Source organism: Podarcis cretensis (genome assembly GCF_951804945.1).
Source record: "Podarcis cretensis genome assembly, chromosome: 7".
Classification (NCBI taxonomy): domain Eukaryota; kingdom Metazoa; phylum Chordata; class Lepidosauria; order Squamata; family Lacertidae; genus Podarcis; species Podarcis cretensis.
Window position 1 is genome coordinate 36,708,855 of NC_137176.1, and position 19,644 is coordinate 36,728,498.

Genomic DNA, 19,644 nt, shown 5'->3' on the forward strand with positions numbered 1-19,644 from the left:
GTGGTTTTATATTGTATATTTTATAATAATGTTATGCACTGCTTGGAGATTATTTAAATGATCAGTGGTTTTGAAATAATGTTAAATAAGATAATGGGTAGTGTCGTTCAGCAACAGCTGGTGAGCCACAGGTTCCCCATCCCTGCTGAAATGAGAAAAGGATAGCATCAGGAAATTATGTTCATGTTGAACAAACATTTCACTTCAGGGTGCATGCTGCTGGTGCAATAGAAAAATCTTTTTTTTTTAATGTTAGGAAATCTTTCATCCATTATATATTAATTGCTGTAATTTTGAAAAAAAATAAATTAGAAATTTAATTGACATGCTAACGTCTTCATACTTGGAATAAGAAAGGTAGAGAACCAATCGCTTTTTTCTTTGTTAGCACGGCAAAGAAGGGAAGCCTTGTTGCTTCCTTTTTTTACTCTGAGATGACTGTGGAAAATAATGAGTTTATGACAGGGATGGAACTGACCTGCAGATAAAAGCTTAGTTCAGAATTGAGGTAAAGGATGTGCTTTAGAATTCCACCAGGCATGTGGTGGCGAGGGAGAAGGATGATGAATTGCAGCATATAAATGAGTTAACAGCCTGAGATGAATTATATAGTGGTTTCAAGAAATAAATGTCCCCAGCATTGTGAAATAATTTCCTTTGGGATATAATTGTACATTAATTTGACAGAATTATGCCCTTTTTACCTGCTGGGTCACTCAAGGCGTGGTGATTACTAACATCCAGGCCTCAAATCTGACACTCATGAGAGTGCCTTGAAGTTGACCCTTGTGCCAGTGAAGCACCATAGCTCACCTGCAGCAGGTGAGATGGAACAGGTGGGCAGTCCAGTGAAGAAAGGCAAACACCTTCCTACTATGGAAGTTTTTAATCAAACCAGGAGCCATCCCCTAGAATTAGTCCAGCTTTGTCTCATACTGCATTCACTGAAGACCTTTGCTGGTTCCCCCCCCCCCCTTAAAGAAACTTAGCAGTCCATGTGATATCTGTAGTTCTATTAGTGCCGGTAGCTGAATGTTCCTCTTCAACCAGGCCTTGGGCTGTTTAACACTCAATGTCCCTTTAAATGTATTGTGGGGGGTTATTGGTTTGTTGTTAATTTTGCTATGGATTTTGTGGTTTGTATATTGTAATTTTATCTTGTGAACCTCCTTGAGAGCTGCAGAGTTTGTATAATTTAATAAATAGTAGTAATAATAATTTCCTCTGGACAATCAAAAGCGCTTTACACCATTAGCCAACTGCTGAAAAACACGTGTGTGTGGGTGCCTCTCAGTGTCTCCAGTTGCCAGCCAACCTTCCCTGCTTCCTAATTACTATTATTATTTGTGTTTGTTTGCTCTCTTATGGTACAGATACCTCATCAGCGCTCCATTGCATTAACTGTAGTGTACTTGTAATAGATGGCTTTAGGAGATCACATTATAAATCTATCCAGCTTCTATTCCCCCCCCCCCCTGGTACTTTTAACACAGTGTCCATTTTGCAGTGTCCATTGAACATCACTTTCAGGTAGTTTATATTCTGCAGGCTTTTATGAGGCTGCCTGTGTTGTTCTTCAGCGAATTCTAAAAGTACATTGTGATTGCAATATTCACATTTGTGGCCTAGACTCCTTTGAGAGCCCAGTAAAGACATACTCAGCCTAGTGCCAGCTGTCAGTGTCATGTTAATAGTGCATTCAGCACATTTCCAGAAAGTTTAGCTTGGCTGAAAGACTGGAGTATGGACAGAAGAAGACACCTCCCCAGCAATCTCAGTTATTTTCAGATATTTCACTGCCATTCATGGCTGTGGTTAAGTGAAGGAGGGGACGTCAAGGCATCTCCTTAGCCTGTCTCTCTGCCTAATAGTCAAGTTGATGAACAGATGACTTCTAAATATTACTGGGTACATTTAAGCAAAGGATGAACATCCTTTCCTGTAGTGATTTACAACAAGGGGAATTTTTTGAGACAATGCTGAGTCTTGTCAGAGAGAGTCAAAATTTTAAGTTTGTTCCTACTTTTATTCATTCTGGTTTTATATCATTTTGCTCCAATTTGTTTAATCCCATTTTATTTTGACATCTGTTAAATATACAGGCACATTTCTAAAGGAGAATGTTGTGATCTCCCTGCAGAATCCAGAATTTCAGGTTTATGCAGTTGCACTTAATTTAATTTTGGTCTGAGTTAATTTCTACTGATGTTACCTGGTTCTGATTTCATATGGATACAAACTTTCCATCGTTAACTTCTTGTGATTGCCAGATTACCAGATGCAAACAAATCTCAATCTACTGTATCACAATAATACAATATCTGCAATCTCACCTGAATACAGAATTTATCAGTAAAGCTAAACAAATTGAAGAAGATGGGAATGTTAAATGCAGTGTTTGAAACTCCCGTTGTTCCAGGCACATTTTGCGACAGGGAATTTCATTAGGGTGAGCAGTTTCTGAGCTCTGGGTGCAGTACTGCACCTAAGATTTCATATTAAAATTGCAAAGTGGAAGGAAAGGAGGAGGTTTTTCTGCCTCCCCATTTCCAGCTACTCTCTGAAGACTGGAGAAGAGACCCTCTTAAGAATATTAGGGGGAGGTGAGCAGGGGAAAGACTAGACCATGTGGAAAATGAACATAATGTTTTAGCTGCAGTTATTCATTTTCAACTTTGTATTCTTGTTATTAAAAAGTGTGCCTAGACACTCCATTGTTGTGCCCATAACATAAGTTTAAGGTGCCATTTAGCTCCTGGCTTTCATATCTCAGTTTCTAACACTGGTTACATGGCTGGTTCGTTTATTAGCATTGTTTAATTTCAAATCATCAATGCTCCCATGTCATCCCAGAAACACTCTTCAATACCATCTGTGAACACAACACAGAGGAGGATTGTTGTTGTTTTTTCATTTTCTGCTGCTAACTTCTTAAGATTATAGGTTTTATTGCTTTGCAATCTGCAATAAACTCAGAGCAGATGTTTAGATCTTGCAGCATTTCAAACATTCTTGCTTCTGGAATGTACAGGTTTATAGCTTCAGGGCTATGATAGATAAGGGTTAGGATTAGGCATAAAAATCAGTGTTGAAATAAATTAGTCTTTCATTCAGGAAAGTGGCTTTTATTTATGACATTCCTGTATTATACATCCGCATCTTGGGATTCTCGACTATCTCTGCCTAATTGCTTAATGGCTGTACTAATGTCAAGTCAGAAGTGTGTAAGCAGTGTAATGAATTAATTTGTCTCTTTCACTTCTCTTGGAAGCACCAGAGCAGCATAATTGTTCTTAGTCTCTCACCTAAATCATGGCCTTGACCTACTAAGTCTCAGACACCTTGCGCCTTCAACTTGCCTGAACTCTGGGTTCGATCCAGACTTACTCATGTCAAAGCCTATGGGCTGTGTATGACAGGCAGAATGATTGAAACATTCAATCCACTACCAGGTGGTAGTATCCCTCCGCTCAGCCCTGCTTGGATCCAGCTGGCACAGCAAAGAGGCTTTTCTTCGCCACCTGCCCCAGTCAGTGTGAATGGCAGGGCTGTTTATGTGGCAGTGGTTAAGATGCTCCATTAACACTGGAGAGTGCAGGTAATCCTGGCCTTGATGGTCTGACTCTGTAGAAGGCAGCTTCCTGTAACCTGCTGGTGGCTAGGGGCTTCAGCTATGTTAAAGCCCGGGAGGTTGGCCGCACTGCTCTTACAGCTATTTCCTATGTTTGGGAAATGAGGTGGAGCCGTTGAAAATCCTCGCAAACTCTTGTGCTACAAATTCAGAGATAACCATGAGGACAAGTGTTCTAAGATGACTTACTTAGAGCTATATAAATGGCAAGCAAGCACATGGAGAAAGCACAGAGACTGGGGTGTGGTTCTGTTTTGACAGGAGAATCATTGAATTGTAGAGTTGGAAGGAACCACGAGGATCATGTGGTCCAACCTCCTACAATGCAGGAATATGCAACCAACCCATACAGGGATTGAACCTGCAACTTTGGCATTATCAGCACCATGCTCCAACCAGCTGAGCTATAAAAGAACAATTGAAATCTGGGGACCCCTCCCCACCTGATCTTATTCACTTTGTGCAGTTTGTGGCTCCATGTTGTCTTGCAAATCCCCTTTGCCACCTTAAATTTGCATTGCTCTCTCCCCTCTTCACTATTTTCCTCATTTAATTTCTTGTTCATCTCTTGGCGTCTTTTTGTACATTTTGTACATTTCCCTTCTCTTTGAAATATTTGTTGTATATTCCCTTCCCTCTCCTCTACGCTCACATACCTTGCACTCCCCCAATTCTGTTCTGGGAGGTTTGGTGGGGTGCACAGTGTGCGGAGAGGGAAGGGAGGTTCTGCTTCATGAGCAGAAGGTGTTCTGCGCACAAAATGGCTTCCTTGAATACAACGCCTTGTAAGTGATAAGAGAAATCTAGCCTTCTCAGAAGGTGTTATTATGTAATGTTAGAAAGCTTTTTTATATAAAGAGAGAGGAAGAGCAATAATTTATTTATTTTTGGCATTCAAAATTAGTCTCCCCCATTAATTCTGCTTTGATAACAAATCATTCAAAATGCTCCACTTCACAGGCATCTTTGTCGATTATTATTATTATTATTATTATTATTATTATTAAATTTGTATATCGCCCAATACTTGTAGATCTCAGGGCAGTTCACAACATAGAATGACAATATAAAAAACACATAAATACATATGAAAAAATAAAAAAGACAAAGACAACCCAGTAACCCCCCACCAAACATTTAAAAGGGCATCAGATGTAAATTAGCCCAAGGCCTGAATTTAAAAAGATCAAGATCCTGCAGATACTGAAGCAAGCACAAGAGAGCACTAGAACATTTGAGAAGCACTGTGGAAGGCGACAAGTTCTTCTCAGAGATTTCCCATAGCACAAGAATGCACAAAGCACCAATGAGACAGAAATAACTCAAGGAAGCTTTGGTTCATTTGGAGAACAATGGCTTATATTCTGGGTATATGTGGAAGAGACTTGACACGCCAACGTAAGTAAGGCTGCCACAAAACAGCCACTTCCAGTAATTTTTTAGCTGTCATTTGTCCTTTAAAGCAAATGCATGCGATACACAACCTAATTCCATAAAACAGACTATGTTCACACAAACGCCAACTTTAACAAATCCATAACAACTTAGAACATGTGTGTTGTTGTTATGGACCCACCCACAGTGACCCTTCCCCAGGGAGCAAGGCCTTACCCAAGAAAGATGACCAAACTGGACAAGGCAGCGTTCTGGGATTTAAAAAATTGGCCACAACTTTCTTTGGCCAACTGCGGTCCTGAGGTCAGGTGCAGCTGGCTTTTGTCATCTGAGGTGGACTGGACTGTAGCCTGTTCCATTCTACCTGTTCTTCACCTTTAAAGTAAGTAATACCAGCTTAGTCCATGCAGCAACAAAGCAAAGACATAGGCACTGATGCTGCGATCCAATGCACATTAATCTGGGTGTAAATTCTGTTCAACTCAATGAGCCTACTTCTGAAAAGACATTGACAGAACTACACTTTGCATCGTAGTTGGTAGCCTTCATAAAGTAGTTGATTTAAGAGAGTGTAGATATATACGGTATATGGATAGGCTCCCATTTTCATTTGTATTAGAATAAAATCAATTAATATAAACCTCATAAATATAATATTTGGGTAATTAGAACACACCCAAACAGGTCATGAATCTCTCCAGCCAGCTGAGAGACTAGAAGATGCGCTCGCCATTCTTTTCATTAAATTGTGAGCAATGGACTGCAAGACATCTTAAGACACTGGGAAAGAAAAAATAGACAGTAAGATTAGAGTTAGGTTTTTACATCCTAATCTGTAGCAGAAAATTCTCACAACATCTGGTACCCAAACGAGCCAACGTCAACATTCTGGTTTTGAGATATAAAGCCGTCCAATGCTTAGGACCTAAACACTTCATGGCTCTCCTTTTCCTGTCTATACTTGCTCAGACATTGTTATCTGGAAGGGGCGCCCTCTGAGCTGTGCTTCACCTGCCAGGCCGCTTGCCTTCGTATGGTTTGTGATTCTGTATGCTGAATAAGAGCATCCAAACCTGGAGGGGGAATCCCTGTGTAGCTATGTCCCATGAATTCTGTTCATTCTGTACCCAGTACATCTAACCAGCCTAGCAGGGCCACATTCAGCTTGGTGGGCCATAGGAACATAGGAAGTTGCCTCATGCCAAGTCAGACCATTAGCTCAGTCTTGCCTGCGGTGGCTGTCCAGGGTTTCAGATGCCGTGGATCAACCTGAGACCTACATGCAAAGATGATGCTCTACTGGTGAGCTGCGGCCATTCCCAAAGTCAAAATTTGGTGGGTTAGACTGCAGGCATGGCAAGGCCAAGTCAGAATTTCAACTATGTTCCCACAGTTTCATGGCCAATGTGCTGCTTCCTATTCCATGCAGGCTCTTGATGTCCTCCTGTGCTCCTGGATAGCTCAGTTGGTTAAAGCGTGGTGCCAATAACACCAAGGTTGCAGGTGCGATCCCCATTTGGGACAGCTACATATTCCTGCATTGTAGAGGGTGGGACTAGATGGTCCTCATGGTCCCTTCCAGCTCTACAGTTCTATGATTCTTTGCTTTCAAAATCAGAGTATAAGACCAAGCTTTTTTTTAAAAAAATAATAATCAGATACCTTCAAAGAACCAAGCCCAGTCCTTTCGGCAGCTGATTGATTGCAGCCCATTGCCAAATGCCAGTCCATGAGCACCTCTTGATTAACACCAATATTCCAAATTATGGAGGAACCAAGCACAAATCATGGCTCGTCCACGGTATGGACACACTCCAGGTCACACCTGTTCTGCCTTTCAGGTTGGCAGACACAGGCTTAAGTGGCACAGCAGGATGCAGTGCACTCCCCAGACGCTGCTGGGCAACATTGTCAGAGGGCAGCGAGCAGCGGCCACCATTGACCCATGACGAGAGCCAGAAACTGACATCAGTAAATGTCTTTCTGTCAGTTTCTTAAAATCAGGGCTTAAAATTGAGCCAGGGGTCAGTCTCTGGACATGTTTTTAGGCTCCCCAGAACATGTGAAGAATTGATATAAACAGGGTCTATGCACATGTACAGAGTCTATTTGGTCCCTTCTAGGATTAGAGGTCAGACTTCAAAGCAGCATGAGCCTGGCTTCCTGGTGTATTTCTCTGTAGAAATTAAGAACTGCCTATTTGCTGATGAACAATAATTTCTTGCAGCTGCTCCTTTGCTGACTCTTCTAATGTACATTTTTTTTCAGAACACTGAAGGAAAAGTGGAGGAAGCTGAAAACAAATCGAGCCCCAAAGCAGACCGGCTCACCCAGCAACCCTCTGAGGACAATGAAGTTTTTGGTATGTGACCTAAGTATTAGAGCCGTGGTTCCCAAACCCTTTTCCCCACTTAAAACTTGCTGAGAGTTTTGGTGTACCACTTAAGGCCCCACCCACCTCTTTTAGCAACTGTAGTGTGTTGCACTAGATTGTTTCTGTTATTTCTGATATTTTGTATTGTAGAAGGTAGCACCAGACGCCATTTTAAAAGAAGCAAAGTTTCTGTGAAGTTGGCAGGTGTATGTATGTCATCATTTGATCGCCAGCACACTGGCCAGGGATGAGGCAAGCGATGCCTTTGCAAAGGAAGAGAATAAAGGGACGGAAGGGGGAGACATAGTTCTAAATGTTCAACATGATGATTGCGACTTACAATCCATTCTTACGCATGCTTACTCAGGTGGACTACAACATCCATCGCCCCAATTGTTAGCCCAACTGGAGCCTAACAGTATCTGGAAGGTCACAGCTTTCCCATCCCTGACTGAAAGGCTTGATTTTGAGTATTTACATCTTCATAATATCTTATGTTGTGGCAGAAGAAGTTTGTGTAGATGACAAGAGCAATTAAATTAGAAGAGGTGGCGATAGCATTTGGAGCAAGGGATGTGCATTTGTTCTGGCCATGTTAGGAGCAACGCTAGGAAACGGAACTTCAAAATAATTATCCAGTGGTATATAATAATGTACTGTGAAATACAACTTCAGGACCATTGCATAAGCACTGGAGAGAAGTGGAGGGAACAATTGCAACGCATGGGAGTTATGCTCAGTGGTAAAGAAAGCTGGGAATAGGAAGTTATGATGCACTTTAACAGCATATTCTTATATTACAACAGTGGCTATTGTTAAACATAATTCATCAGTTTAAAAGCTCTGTGGATATGTCATCTAAAAAAATATGTTGGCGCAATAATAAGGAAAAACAAAAGTTATACGAAACAAGTGCAATAACTGCTTGGGGGGGGGGAGAGAAAGAGACTGAGTATGTAGGAGGGGAAAGGGAAATACTGGAATCGTTAATAGCGCTTGACAACTTACTGCGGCTTATATTTTGCTTCTTAAGAGGTAGGTTTTTGCAGGAAACAGTGCGTTGCATTGAACTAACCTTTATTCAGAGTAAAGCAATCAGAGTTAATGGCCATGACTAACTTAGATCCATTTATTTCAGCGGGTCAGCTGAGTAAAAGTTAGTTGAATGTTAGAGTAACGACTCAGAATAATAATAAAAAAAAATGCAGTAGATATGGCAATGGCAATTACAGCTTATATCTGGGCTGCTTTTTGATGCGCTTCATTTATATAACACATTCACTGCCATTCTCCAGCAGCGGTAAACAAGATAAGGAAAGCAAGCACGAATGGAAGCAAATGGACACACAGCAACTTACCTGATTAATTCTTTCATTGGCCGACGCTGTTTAGCTGCCATGCAGTGGATGAAGGCTGTGAGGTTATTGCAGTTCACAGTGATCTGCTGGGCAGCTCCATCCATCAGCTGTAAGCGCAATTGTTCCTTGAGAACAAGTCTTCGCATTAATGCCAAATGGTGACAAACCAACACAAAGCTCATTCTGGTTAAGAGAGTGCCGAGAGGTTGTTGCAAGGTGGTGTCATGATCACAGCACAATCCTCCCCTGTTTTTATTCATTGTAAGGTGAGGATTTTACTAGTGCTGTTATGGCCTGGCCAATTCCCAATGCTTAGTGACCATCATATAGAATCTAAGCAATTATAATTGACAGGCTCTAATCCTATAAAGAAATATTAATTTCTATAGGATTTGTACAAAACGACATTTAAGTAATTCTGCCAATCAAATGCAAGTGTGATCAAAAGTAACATCTGTTTAGTGAACTTAATGGATTACTGTCAAATACATAAAAAGAGCATTTTTTTTTCTGACCACATTGTAAGTGTTCTGAAAAGGAAGTGGAAATAATTTCTGACAGTATTGTGCTATGTAGGGAGAGAGAGATGATCGAAGTCTAATCATTTGTTAAAGGCAGCTGGGGGGACTATTATTATTATTATTTATTATTATTATTCATTTCCTTTCTATACCACTTTGTATTTTTAAGATAAAAATCTCAAAGTGGTTTACAACATACATTAAAATGTCTCATGAAGCAACCCAGAGTGAAACATTACAGAAGAAAGCCAAATATACATTCAAAGCAATGTAATTAACTAAATTATTAACTAAAATATTTAGTTTATATTTAGTGTAAACTAAATATTATCTTAAAGACTTCAAAATAAAATCCTACTAAGGTGATCATGTACAGAATGCACATTTAACACAGCAAAGTTAATTAAAAAATGATCTAAACATTTCTAAAGGAAGTCAGATATAAAATGCACATTTAAAGCAGCACAATTAGCAAGAAAGTAAAATACCCCCAAGCCACACAATCAATAATTTTTAATATATAATTTATGAATATTTTTCAAATAAAATACTGACCCTTTTAAGTGTTCTGAAAGGGGGAAACGATCTTAAAAACCTGGAAAAATCAAGATGGGATGGGGAAAATGGGGCAAAATGAGGAGGTGTCGGAGGCTACATAAAATTAGATTGGGAGCAGAATGCAAGTTATCACCTTATGCTCTAAAATATGTAACAAAAACAATAGACAACCTCAGTTTTACAGGAACCCCAACCTATCTGACCTTAAACTCCTTCCATCCTTCTCTCCACCTCTCTTGCACATGCACAACATGTCATCTTTTTTGTAAAGTTCCTTCCAAATTCGGCCAAATCCACCCAAGCTTTATTTTGATCAAATTAATTCCAACTTGTAAGCATCCGTTCAAGGCATTATTTCTTAACGTAAAGGCCATGAACTGTATGTACCAGCCATCACTTTATTCTTGTTAGCTGCAAGCATAAACATGATACTTTGCATAGATTCAGAGCAATGGCATCTCTCACAGCAGGCCAGAATTTAACCATCCCAGTTGGGCCTCTATTATTACTATTATTGTTGTTGTTGTTGTTGCAATATTACCTGCCCTTCAGCCTAAGGTCCCAGGGCAGGTTACATCTATTAAAACACAACATTAATATATATAAAAAAAATTATACAATATAAAAAACTTGAAAACAATATTACAAAAATAAGGTGGGTTCTTAAAACACACATCTCAAGTGTCAAAAGGCAGGATAAGGAGGTAAAGCTATGTTAGCACCATCACTTCTGTGCTTGTGAAAACAGGTTTATAGTATTACTTTTTATGATCTGATGAATTAGTTCTAAAAAAATGGGGGGGGGAATAATGAGTTTCTAACAAAGGAGTAGATTTGGGGTACATGCATTCCCCTCCCCCAAGGTGCAGACTATACTTTTATTTTACTTCAATGCATTATACAGGAGGCTACCTTCGAAGGCAGTTTGGAAACTATAGCTAGTGCAGAATTCAGCAGTCAAATTGTTAACTGGAAGTAGGAAATCTGAGCATAATAACCCCAATGGCTGACTGCATTGATTGCTGATTAGTTTCCTGCCTCGATTCAAAATGCTGGTCTGGGCCTATAAAGCCTTCTGTGACTCAGGACCTCAGTACCTCAGGGAAGGGACTCCCTCTCCCCACATGAACCTACCTATACCCTGCATCAATCATTAGGGGTCCTTATTTGTGTGCCCCCTCCGAGGGAGCTTTGGTGAGTGACAACACAAAAATGGGCCTTTTCAGTGGTGGCTCCCAATTGCGGAATGATCTCTTTGGAGAGATGTGCCTGGTTACATCTTTATCAACTTTAAGGTGCTATTCCTGTTCATCCAGGCATTTGGCTTTTAACTGGAGTCATGTGATATGATGATACCCTAGCTTGCACTGGTGTTCATCTTTTAGCAGGATGAGACAGGATTTATCCTTTTTTCTGTTGGTGCAAGAGGGGCACATTTAGTCATTCAAGTTCTTTTATCGTTCTGTTGTGTTTTACATTTCTCTATTATGTATGTTTTTTATCATTGTAAGCCGCTTTCAGACATTTTTATAGTAAGTGATGAATGAATGCTATAAAAATAGTAGAAATAACAGTCAGTGCTTTTGTGTGTGTGCTGGTACTCACTGCTACAGAGCAGTATCACCTTTTTGTTCTGTCCATGGCACCCATTGTGTGCTTAAAGGTAAAGGGACCCCTGACCATTAGGTCCAGTTGTGGCCGACTCTGGGGTTGCGGCACTCATCTCACTTTATTGGCCGAGGAAGCCGGCATACAGCTTCCGGATCATGTGGCCGGCATGACTAAGCCACTTCTGGCGAACCAGAGCAGCACACGGAAACGCTGTTTACCTTCCCGCCGGAGTGGTACCTATTTATCTCCTTGCACTTTGACGTGCTTTTGAACTGCTAGGTTGGCAGGAGCAGGGACTGAGTAATGGGAGCTCACCCTGTCGCAGGGATTCGAACCGCCAACCTTCTGATCGGTAAGCACTAGGCTCAGTGGTTTAACCCACAGCGCCTCCCGCATCCCTTATTGTGTGCTTACACCCACTTTATTAGTAACCGCTTAGGTCCTGGGTACCTCAGAGATCACCTGAACACTTATATCCCACTGAAATCATCTGCGGGAGTGTCATTGGTCATTCCCTGAGTTGGTGAGGCTAATTTGACAACAACAAGAAAATGAGCCTTTGGTGTCATCGGCCCAGTTTTATGGTATAATATTCTGCTAAGAGGGAGTGGGCACCTTCTGTGAGAATTTTTATGCTAGTTGCTTTCCTCACAAATGTGACCCCGAGTGACTTATAGAAATGCAATTATATCTACTAAAACTGATTATAACAAACACAACCAACAACCAATGAAAGCCTAAAAACACATCCTATGCAGATACGGGAAAAACAGGCGATATAGGCGATATATAGGCCATTAATGTAAAGCTTATTAAGGCTTTTTTTTTTATTTATCTAGTATAAGAAAACCTGCTTTTGTTTCATTTTATAGGCACATGGAGTGTCTCTTTAAGGACTGACAAGGAGGTCCACAGCAGAAATTAGTGTCTGGCATTTGGGGGTGGTTTTTTTGTTTTTTTAAAAATTGAAATTGAAACAGGGAAAAGAGAAGTGAAAAGAACTAGTATTTTCCATCTCCATACAGTGACACTCGTGCAGAAACATCCTGGTGGCGACAAGACGGCAGTTCCTTGTGGGTATCGCAGCAGATCCTTGATAATGCTCTTCTTTATTTCAGCAGCATTCAGAGGACGATCGCTCTCTAGTGCCTTCCCTATGCTCCTCTCATCGCTTTTTATGGCTGCAGTGAAACGCCTGATTTATCAGGGTATTCTGAATGCCCAGCTCAGCAGGGACTTTATAAAGACCCTCTATTGTAGCAGCGCTTAAGAACCGGTCCCCTCCCAAACTGGTTCAGTCTCTGCTACTAGCACGCCGAGCCACTTGGTGCTTTTCTGTGGGCTTGAGCCTCATTCTTCCACTGCACATTACAGCAATAGCAGCCTGTGCATAAAGAAGCCATTTGAAGCACAGCTTACTTTTTAAGATTACAAATCAAGGAAAGGGCAACTCGTTCGCCAGCAAGTGTGAATTAAGAAATGTAGCGTGACTTGCTTCGTGAATCAGGGCGATTCATGGGATAAAATCGCAACATAGAAACACAACATACGAAATCAAAATAAAAACAACCCAATCAATCTCCCCATGCACATTTTAAAAGGGCATCAGATGTGAATCAGCCAAAGGCCTGGTTAAAGAGGAACATTTTTGCCTGGTTTAAAGGTGTATAATGAAGGCACCAGGTGAACCTCCCTGGGGAGAGCATTCCACAAATGGGGAGCCACTGCAGAAAAGGCCCTTTCTTGTATAATAACTGATCTCATTTCTGATTAAGATTCAGAAATAGCTTAGAATGGTGGTGGCTTACTGAACACAGGAGGATGCAAAAGCAACGCTTGTTCCATCCGTTGAATAATTAGTGTTTGTAACCTCCAGAACCCTGTGACATTGTCCTTCCATGGGCAAAACATTTAGGAGAAGAGGAGCTGTAGCTTAGTGCTAGAGCAAATACTTGGCATGCAATAGTGCCCCATTATGATCCCTGCTTTCTTTTGGCAGAGCTGGGAAAGACTTCTGCTTGAAACCTTGGAAAGCCACTTCAAGTCATTGTCAGCAGTAGGTGGACCAATGGTTTGACTTGATCTAAGGCAGCTTCCTGTGTTCCTGCACAAATGTAGAAGTTCTTGTGTGGGGAGCTAGATCTCTGCCAGCACAGGAAGCATGCCATGCCATGTAAGACTGGCCATAGTCAGTCAGGCTTACCAGTAAGGATGCACAAATCCATCTACTTTGACTTCCCTCTCCTTTTTCTAGTCTTAAGAAGTAGCAGATTATGAAAATTCACCAGGCACATTTTGCCTGGTATACAAATTTCTGCATGCAATTTTGCCTCGCGCCTGCATTTTTCACAAGCAATCCCTAACATAAAGAATTGTTGTATGTACTTTTCACATTTAGCATGCCCTTTCCTCTACAATATTTTTTTAGGAGAACAGCATTGTAAAGTTCAAAGAAGTGCAAAGTTCAAAGGATTCTCATTATCCGGAACAAATATGAGAGCCAAAAATCATGTGACTCATCCAGGACACACACCCCCCCAGGGAATCAGCTGCATGATTTAGGCCTATGGGATGTTACAAGCAAAAATCATCTCTATGTACATGCTGAGGTAGGCTCTGGACTGCCCCTGTAAACAATATCTTAACCAGCTATAAAAGTAAACTAAATACTGCTGTGTCCTAAGCTGCTAAAAGAGGCAGCTCAATAAATGGTCAGTATGGTAAAATTACACGAGACTCTCTTACTAGCGATTATAGCAATGAAAATAATTACTATAAAAAAACCATGCTGTTACTGTACAAATGTTCCTTAAGCAACTGAAGGCCAAAGCCTAGCAGTTTTCTCTCTGTGTGTCTTTAAATCCCTTTCTGAGCAAAGGCTTTTTGATTGACAGGCTCATATCCAAGCGCTCCGGGCAGTTTGAGATTCATAATATTTTTGCATTGCTTGGATGATTTTAAAGCAATTATTTTTTTATGAGAGGGCAATAGGTAGCTTGAAGTTGGAACAACAAAATAGTCTGCCTTTAGGGTAAAAGCATACTTATGAGATACTAGGGCAAAGCTAGACATCATGGCAGAATACCCATGGCTTTGTCCAGTGCTTGTAATTCCAGACCACGGCTGGAAGCATCCACTCCCTCATTGAAACGAAACCATAATTTGTCATTGGAGTTTCGCTTTTGTTCCTTCCCGCTTTCCCCTCTGTGCTGGATAACTGGTTGGCACATTTTAGTGTATCTAATTTGGTGACTGCATGTGCATAGAGTTGAATGAGGGTCATTTTTCTTCTGTTATTAATGCAGTTATATTTCTGATACTTTTTCACATGCACAATCTGCTCATGAAATTCAGAACTTTGAGAAGTGCTGGTGACCACCAGCTTAAACAGTGTTAATAGGGAGGGGGAGACATTCATGGTGGACAGGTCAGTTAATGTCCATTTGTCATGATTGCTAAATGGGTGCGCCATTTACAGAAGCATGCCCTGGATCTTTTGGTATTCCTAGAGCAGTGTGGAAGGGTTAGTGATTCCTACACTGCGCAGTGTGAACTCTCAGTGTGCTCCATGCGCTCCCACAGTGCAGGAAGTAATGGCAGAGAGTCCTAGCAGTTACACAGAGTTCCCTTTGTATTTTGGGTGATGTGGCTGGAGAGGCGCTGCTATTGATCTGCGACAAAATCCTTTTTTCCACTTTATTTGCCTTCTAGGCAAGCCCCATTCAATGAAGTAACCCAGCACTATCTTAATTAATTCAATTTGTATGCTGCATGGATTCTGCCATTCCTCTGGATCTGATTCAGTACCAGGCAGTCATATTTGCATGAAAAATGCTTTATTGCAAACATGACATTGGAGGCAGCGCATGATGTTAATCAAACCAACACTCCTTTCTGACAGTGGCGTAGCGTGGGTTGTCAGCACCCGGGGCAAGGCAAGTAATTTGCACCCCCTAGCCCATGGATTTGCGCCCCCTAACCCATGGATTTGCGCCCCCTAACCCTAACCCCCAGATGTTGCGCCTGGTGCGTCCGGCACCCCCTGCACCCCCCACGCTACGCCACTGCTTTCTGACAAGAAAAAAAGAAACTCTTTATTCATTTTTGGCTATATAGTTTTTGTGCCTTGTCTTGCTGCCATGCATAAAAAATGGGAGGGGGAAAACACCCTCTTAGCATAATAATAGTATATGCATTATGGGATGTGATAAGCAGCATTTTCCAATTTAGGTGACCTTGGCTTCCAAAGAATATGAGAAGTGAGGTGTTCCCAATCTTTCAGTACATTTGAAGATTATGAAATTAAATTACATTATATACAGCGATAAAATGAACAGTTCCTTTTGCCCTAGAATCCAAGTGCATATAAGAGGCATCCATAATCATTTGCCTGTATAGTGTATGCGGTCCTTTCAAATACGCATTGGTGGCAATAATGCAGAATGTGAAATTTCTCCACAGCCTTCAGCTTGTAATTTCAGATGGAGAAAGAGATCTGAAACAAACCGATCTCTCATGTCAGTTAGCTGTCTTAACTCTTGGTCCAAATCATGAATTCTGTTTCTTGGCTTCTAGCAGATAGCTTCAAAGACCCTCACTGTTTCAGAATCCTCCACAGCAATAGCCAAAACCTTTTGCCAAGTATGCAAAAAGCCAACCATAGTGTGAGGTGCTGACACTTCAGTGCATACGACAAAATAAGTGCATTGGAAGAAGCAGGCCAGTTGCACCTTTGCAGCTCATTATAAGCTCTGCACTGTGTCATAGTCCTAATGACACAGAATATCCCTTTGACCCAGCTAACACTCTAACAGCAAACTCAGCCCTATTTAGAAATGGGCAGCAGATCCATATTCCCAAGGGGAAACTCAATTGTCAGCTTTCTGCCAAAGAGTGGCTCACACCTATGTGAACAACCCTTGATTGAATTCTCACTACTTAATGACTTCACAGCTGAAAATGTGCTTTGGCTCCATTGAATAGCATTATGTTTGAAGCCACGTGCAAGATCAGCTTGCAATATTTCATCTATAATTACTCAGCCATACATGCAAGTCACAAAAGAGATGAAACCAACGCTTGGGATACTACCACCTTCTATCTCACCCTTCTTTAAAGCTTCAGAAATTCAGTATCTATGTAATGTACTTTTCCGTGTATAAGACTAGGGTTTTTCATTAAAAATAATGCTTAAAAGTGGGGTCGTCTTATACATGAGTAGTGCATAGGGTGGACGTTTGATTGGTTGCTGCCGTGGCTGTCAGCGGCTATTGTGCGTGTTATTGGTTGCTACATCAGTGGGAGTTGTTGATTGGCTGACGCTGTGGCAGTTAGGTGGGCGGTTTGCAGCTTCTGCCATCGAGGGGACAGACGAGAGGCTGATTTTGTGGTGCATGCTCAACAACTCTGGGCAATCCTCCCCCACAAAAGCTCTACAACTTTGTGCCATCTTCCCCCACTTTCTTAAATTTGAGTCCCCCAAAATAGGGGGCATCTTATACATGGGGGCGTGTCATACATAGAAAAGTACGGTATGTTCTTCGGTAGCTTTCTCCTGCCAGAATCTCAGGAATATTGGATAAATCATGAGTCAGCACACTCTAAATTTACCAATCCATATACACTCATTTGTGCGTGTACCTTGCACTAAGTAGTATAGACAACCGTATATCTGATTTCTACCATCTCCCCCACTCCTTTTTTGCATGGAGAATTATTGCACAGATGGAGAAAGAGTGTGTAGAGATTAACTAATTTGTTGCAGTGTGAGCTTTAATCAACAAGAGTTCCCTTCATCAGATGCATGAAGTGTTGTCCTCAACTAACAACAAAGATACTTGTAGCACTTTGAAGATGAAAAAATATGTTGCACATAAGCTTCCATGAACTTGAGTCCACTTCATCAGATGTATTAAGTGGAACTGAGAATAACACTTCATACATCTGGAGAAGTGGGTTCCAGTCAATGAATGTTTATGCCATGATAAATGTGTTAGTCTTTAACTAAGGTGCTACAAGGCTCTTACGACTGGACCAAGGAATTAAGAGGAGAGACCCGAGTGGTCTTATGGTGAACAGGGAGACCTTCATGCCCCATCTCCTTTCTGGGCCCCACAACTCCTGTCAAGCAAGTCTCAATAACATTCAAAACCCAGGCTAAGGCTCTCACAGCCCAGAGCAACTGCCCTTCAGAAATGTCCACGCTGCTGGGTACAATCTGGGCAATCTGCTTGAAGATGATGTTTCATTTTGTTTGCAGAAAAGTGTGGTTCTTCCTTTGGGCAGCCCATTACATTGTTGTTAATAGCTCGCAGCAGTGTGCTTTGGTATCACGAGTCCATATTAGTAATTAGGAAATGGTAAATTACCCTGCTTTCCTACACCACCTGCTCAGTATTATATTCTCACTTCCTATATATTGGCAGCTGTGATGGCAGACAGCTCCATTTCAGGCTGGATTTGCCCAAAGGGTTGGCATAGGTTGATAGGCTTAATATAATTGCCTGATAACGGCTTGGATTGACAGTAAAACCATTAATTTCCTATTAATTCTTCCTAGCTTCTTCTAGTTTGGGCAGTGCTTAGAAGCTATCATTTCTCTGTTGGAAATAAATCAGTGTCCTCTTAAGAATACGAATGATAAATCAGTGTCATGAATGCAGAATTGTTGTTGTTTTTTACTATTGGCACTTCTTTGTTTTTTTTAAAAAGGAAGTGCCAATACTGATAAATGTGCCGTGGGCGCCAGCACACAATGGCTGCCATGGGCAGCAAAAAAAGAGAGGTTCCAGTACTTTGTATCAGTGAGTACTGTAAAAAAAAACAACCAACAACCATTATTATTATTATTATTATTATTATTATTATTATTATTATTTGTTGTTGTTGTTGTTGTTCTCCTCAGGTTACTATAGTATCTGACTGTCCTTTGTTTGAATGTGTGAATTATATGTGCAAAGGCAGGCTTTGGCAGGTAGAGCGGATGAGACCAATAGTGGGTGCAGTGCTCAATAATGTAGTTTCTTTAGAGGGGAGAGAAGGGAAGATGTGGCTCATCAACCTAGCAAGGGAGAAGCAGAACTCTGATCCGAAACCTCTGCTGCCCTGTGGGATATCTTAGGGAGAAGAAAAGGCTAAGGAGTAAACCCAGCAGAAATATGGAGTGGAGTCCCTAAGACAGTTGGATGGCACCTTTTGCACCTCCTCCTGGCAATTCCTGCAGCCAAGCTATTGCCAAACATATTGCTGTGCTTTCCTTTGAACCACATCAGGAAAGCCGAGAGCTGGATCTTGTCATCTGGGCATCGCAGGACTTTCCATACACCCTGCCCAGGCTTGTGCCCTGGTGTGGTCATTTCAATGCTGCTATCGCAGCAGTTTGACATCGCCCCCAGAGGGACTTCATTGTATCTCCAGACGGATGGATGCCAACAACATATAGCAAGGAGGAGGAACCTGCCACCCACCTGATGCCATTGGCTTCCATCATCCTTGGCCATTGTTTCATGCCAGCAGGGGCTGATGGGAGTTGGAGTAAAAAGAACATACCTGGAGAGCTATAGGATCCCCATCTCTGTCCTATACAGAAGTACCTCAGCTGTGTGCAAACCAAGCAGTCAGTGTGGTTGGCTTTGAAAATGTTGGCCACTAATGGAAACAAGGGAATGAGATCGTGCAATCATCAATCCCCTTTTTCTTCTATTACAAAAAAAGAGACATTTGTGAAATATCTGGAAGGTTATGCAGTATTTTCGTTGTGTGAAAAGTCATTCGAGCAATTTCCTGCATTTTGTGTGGTATTCAGGGGGCAGAGCCGGTTTGAGCAACTTCTGTTTCATGCCTTTTCTGCCCTCATTGGCCTCCTTTGACAGGAGGTCATCCAGAGCTCAGACCAAAAGAGTCAGTAAGCACCTGCTGTCCAATCTCCTAATCTCCCTGGCAAACAAACTTTCAGAATGCCAGGTGTTAATGATCACCAGTTCCACCCCCTAAAAGGGCTGTAAATACTCAGAACTCCAACATTTTATGGCTAGAGGACAGAACATTGTTTTGGTGTAGATGGGGAAAAGCATAATCACTGTCAAAAAAAAAACAGTGACATTTGACTGGTGCTGTGGGAAATCTGCTACAATTTTACTTTTTTAAAAAAAACTAAGGAACAAACTGAAACTATAGCACTATAAAAGGTATATCTGG

At 41.4% G+C, this 19,644-nt stretch overlaps 1 protein-coding gene across 3 annotated transcripts in view; it reads left to right on the top strand.

Moving 5' to 3' along the window:
- MBP (myelin basic protein) overlaps positions 1-19,644 on the top strand; it is a 102,581-nt gene that overhangs the window by 35,497 nt on the left and 47,440 nt on the right. For all 3 annotated transcript variants that reach the window (XM_079983819.1, XM_079983821.1, XM_079983820.1), the window contains one exon: positions 7,295-7,388. In XM_079983819.1, the coding sequence (XP_079839945.1) occupies positions 7,295-7,388 (94 nt within the window). The remainder of the gene's footprint in view (positions 1-7,294; positions 7,389-19,644) is intronic.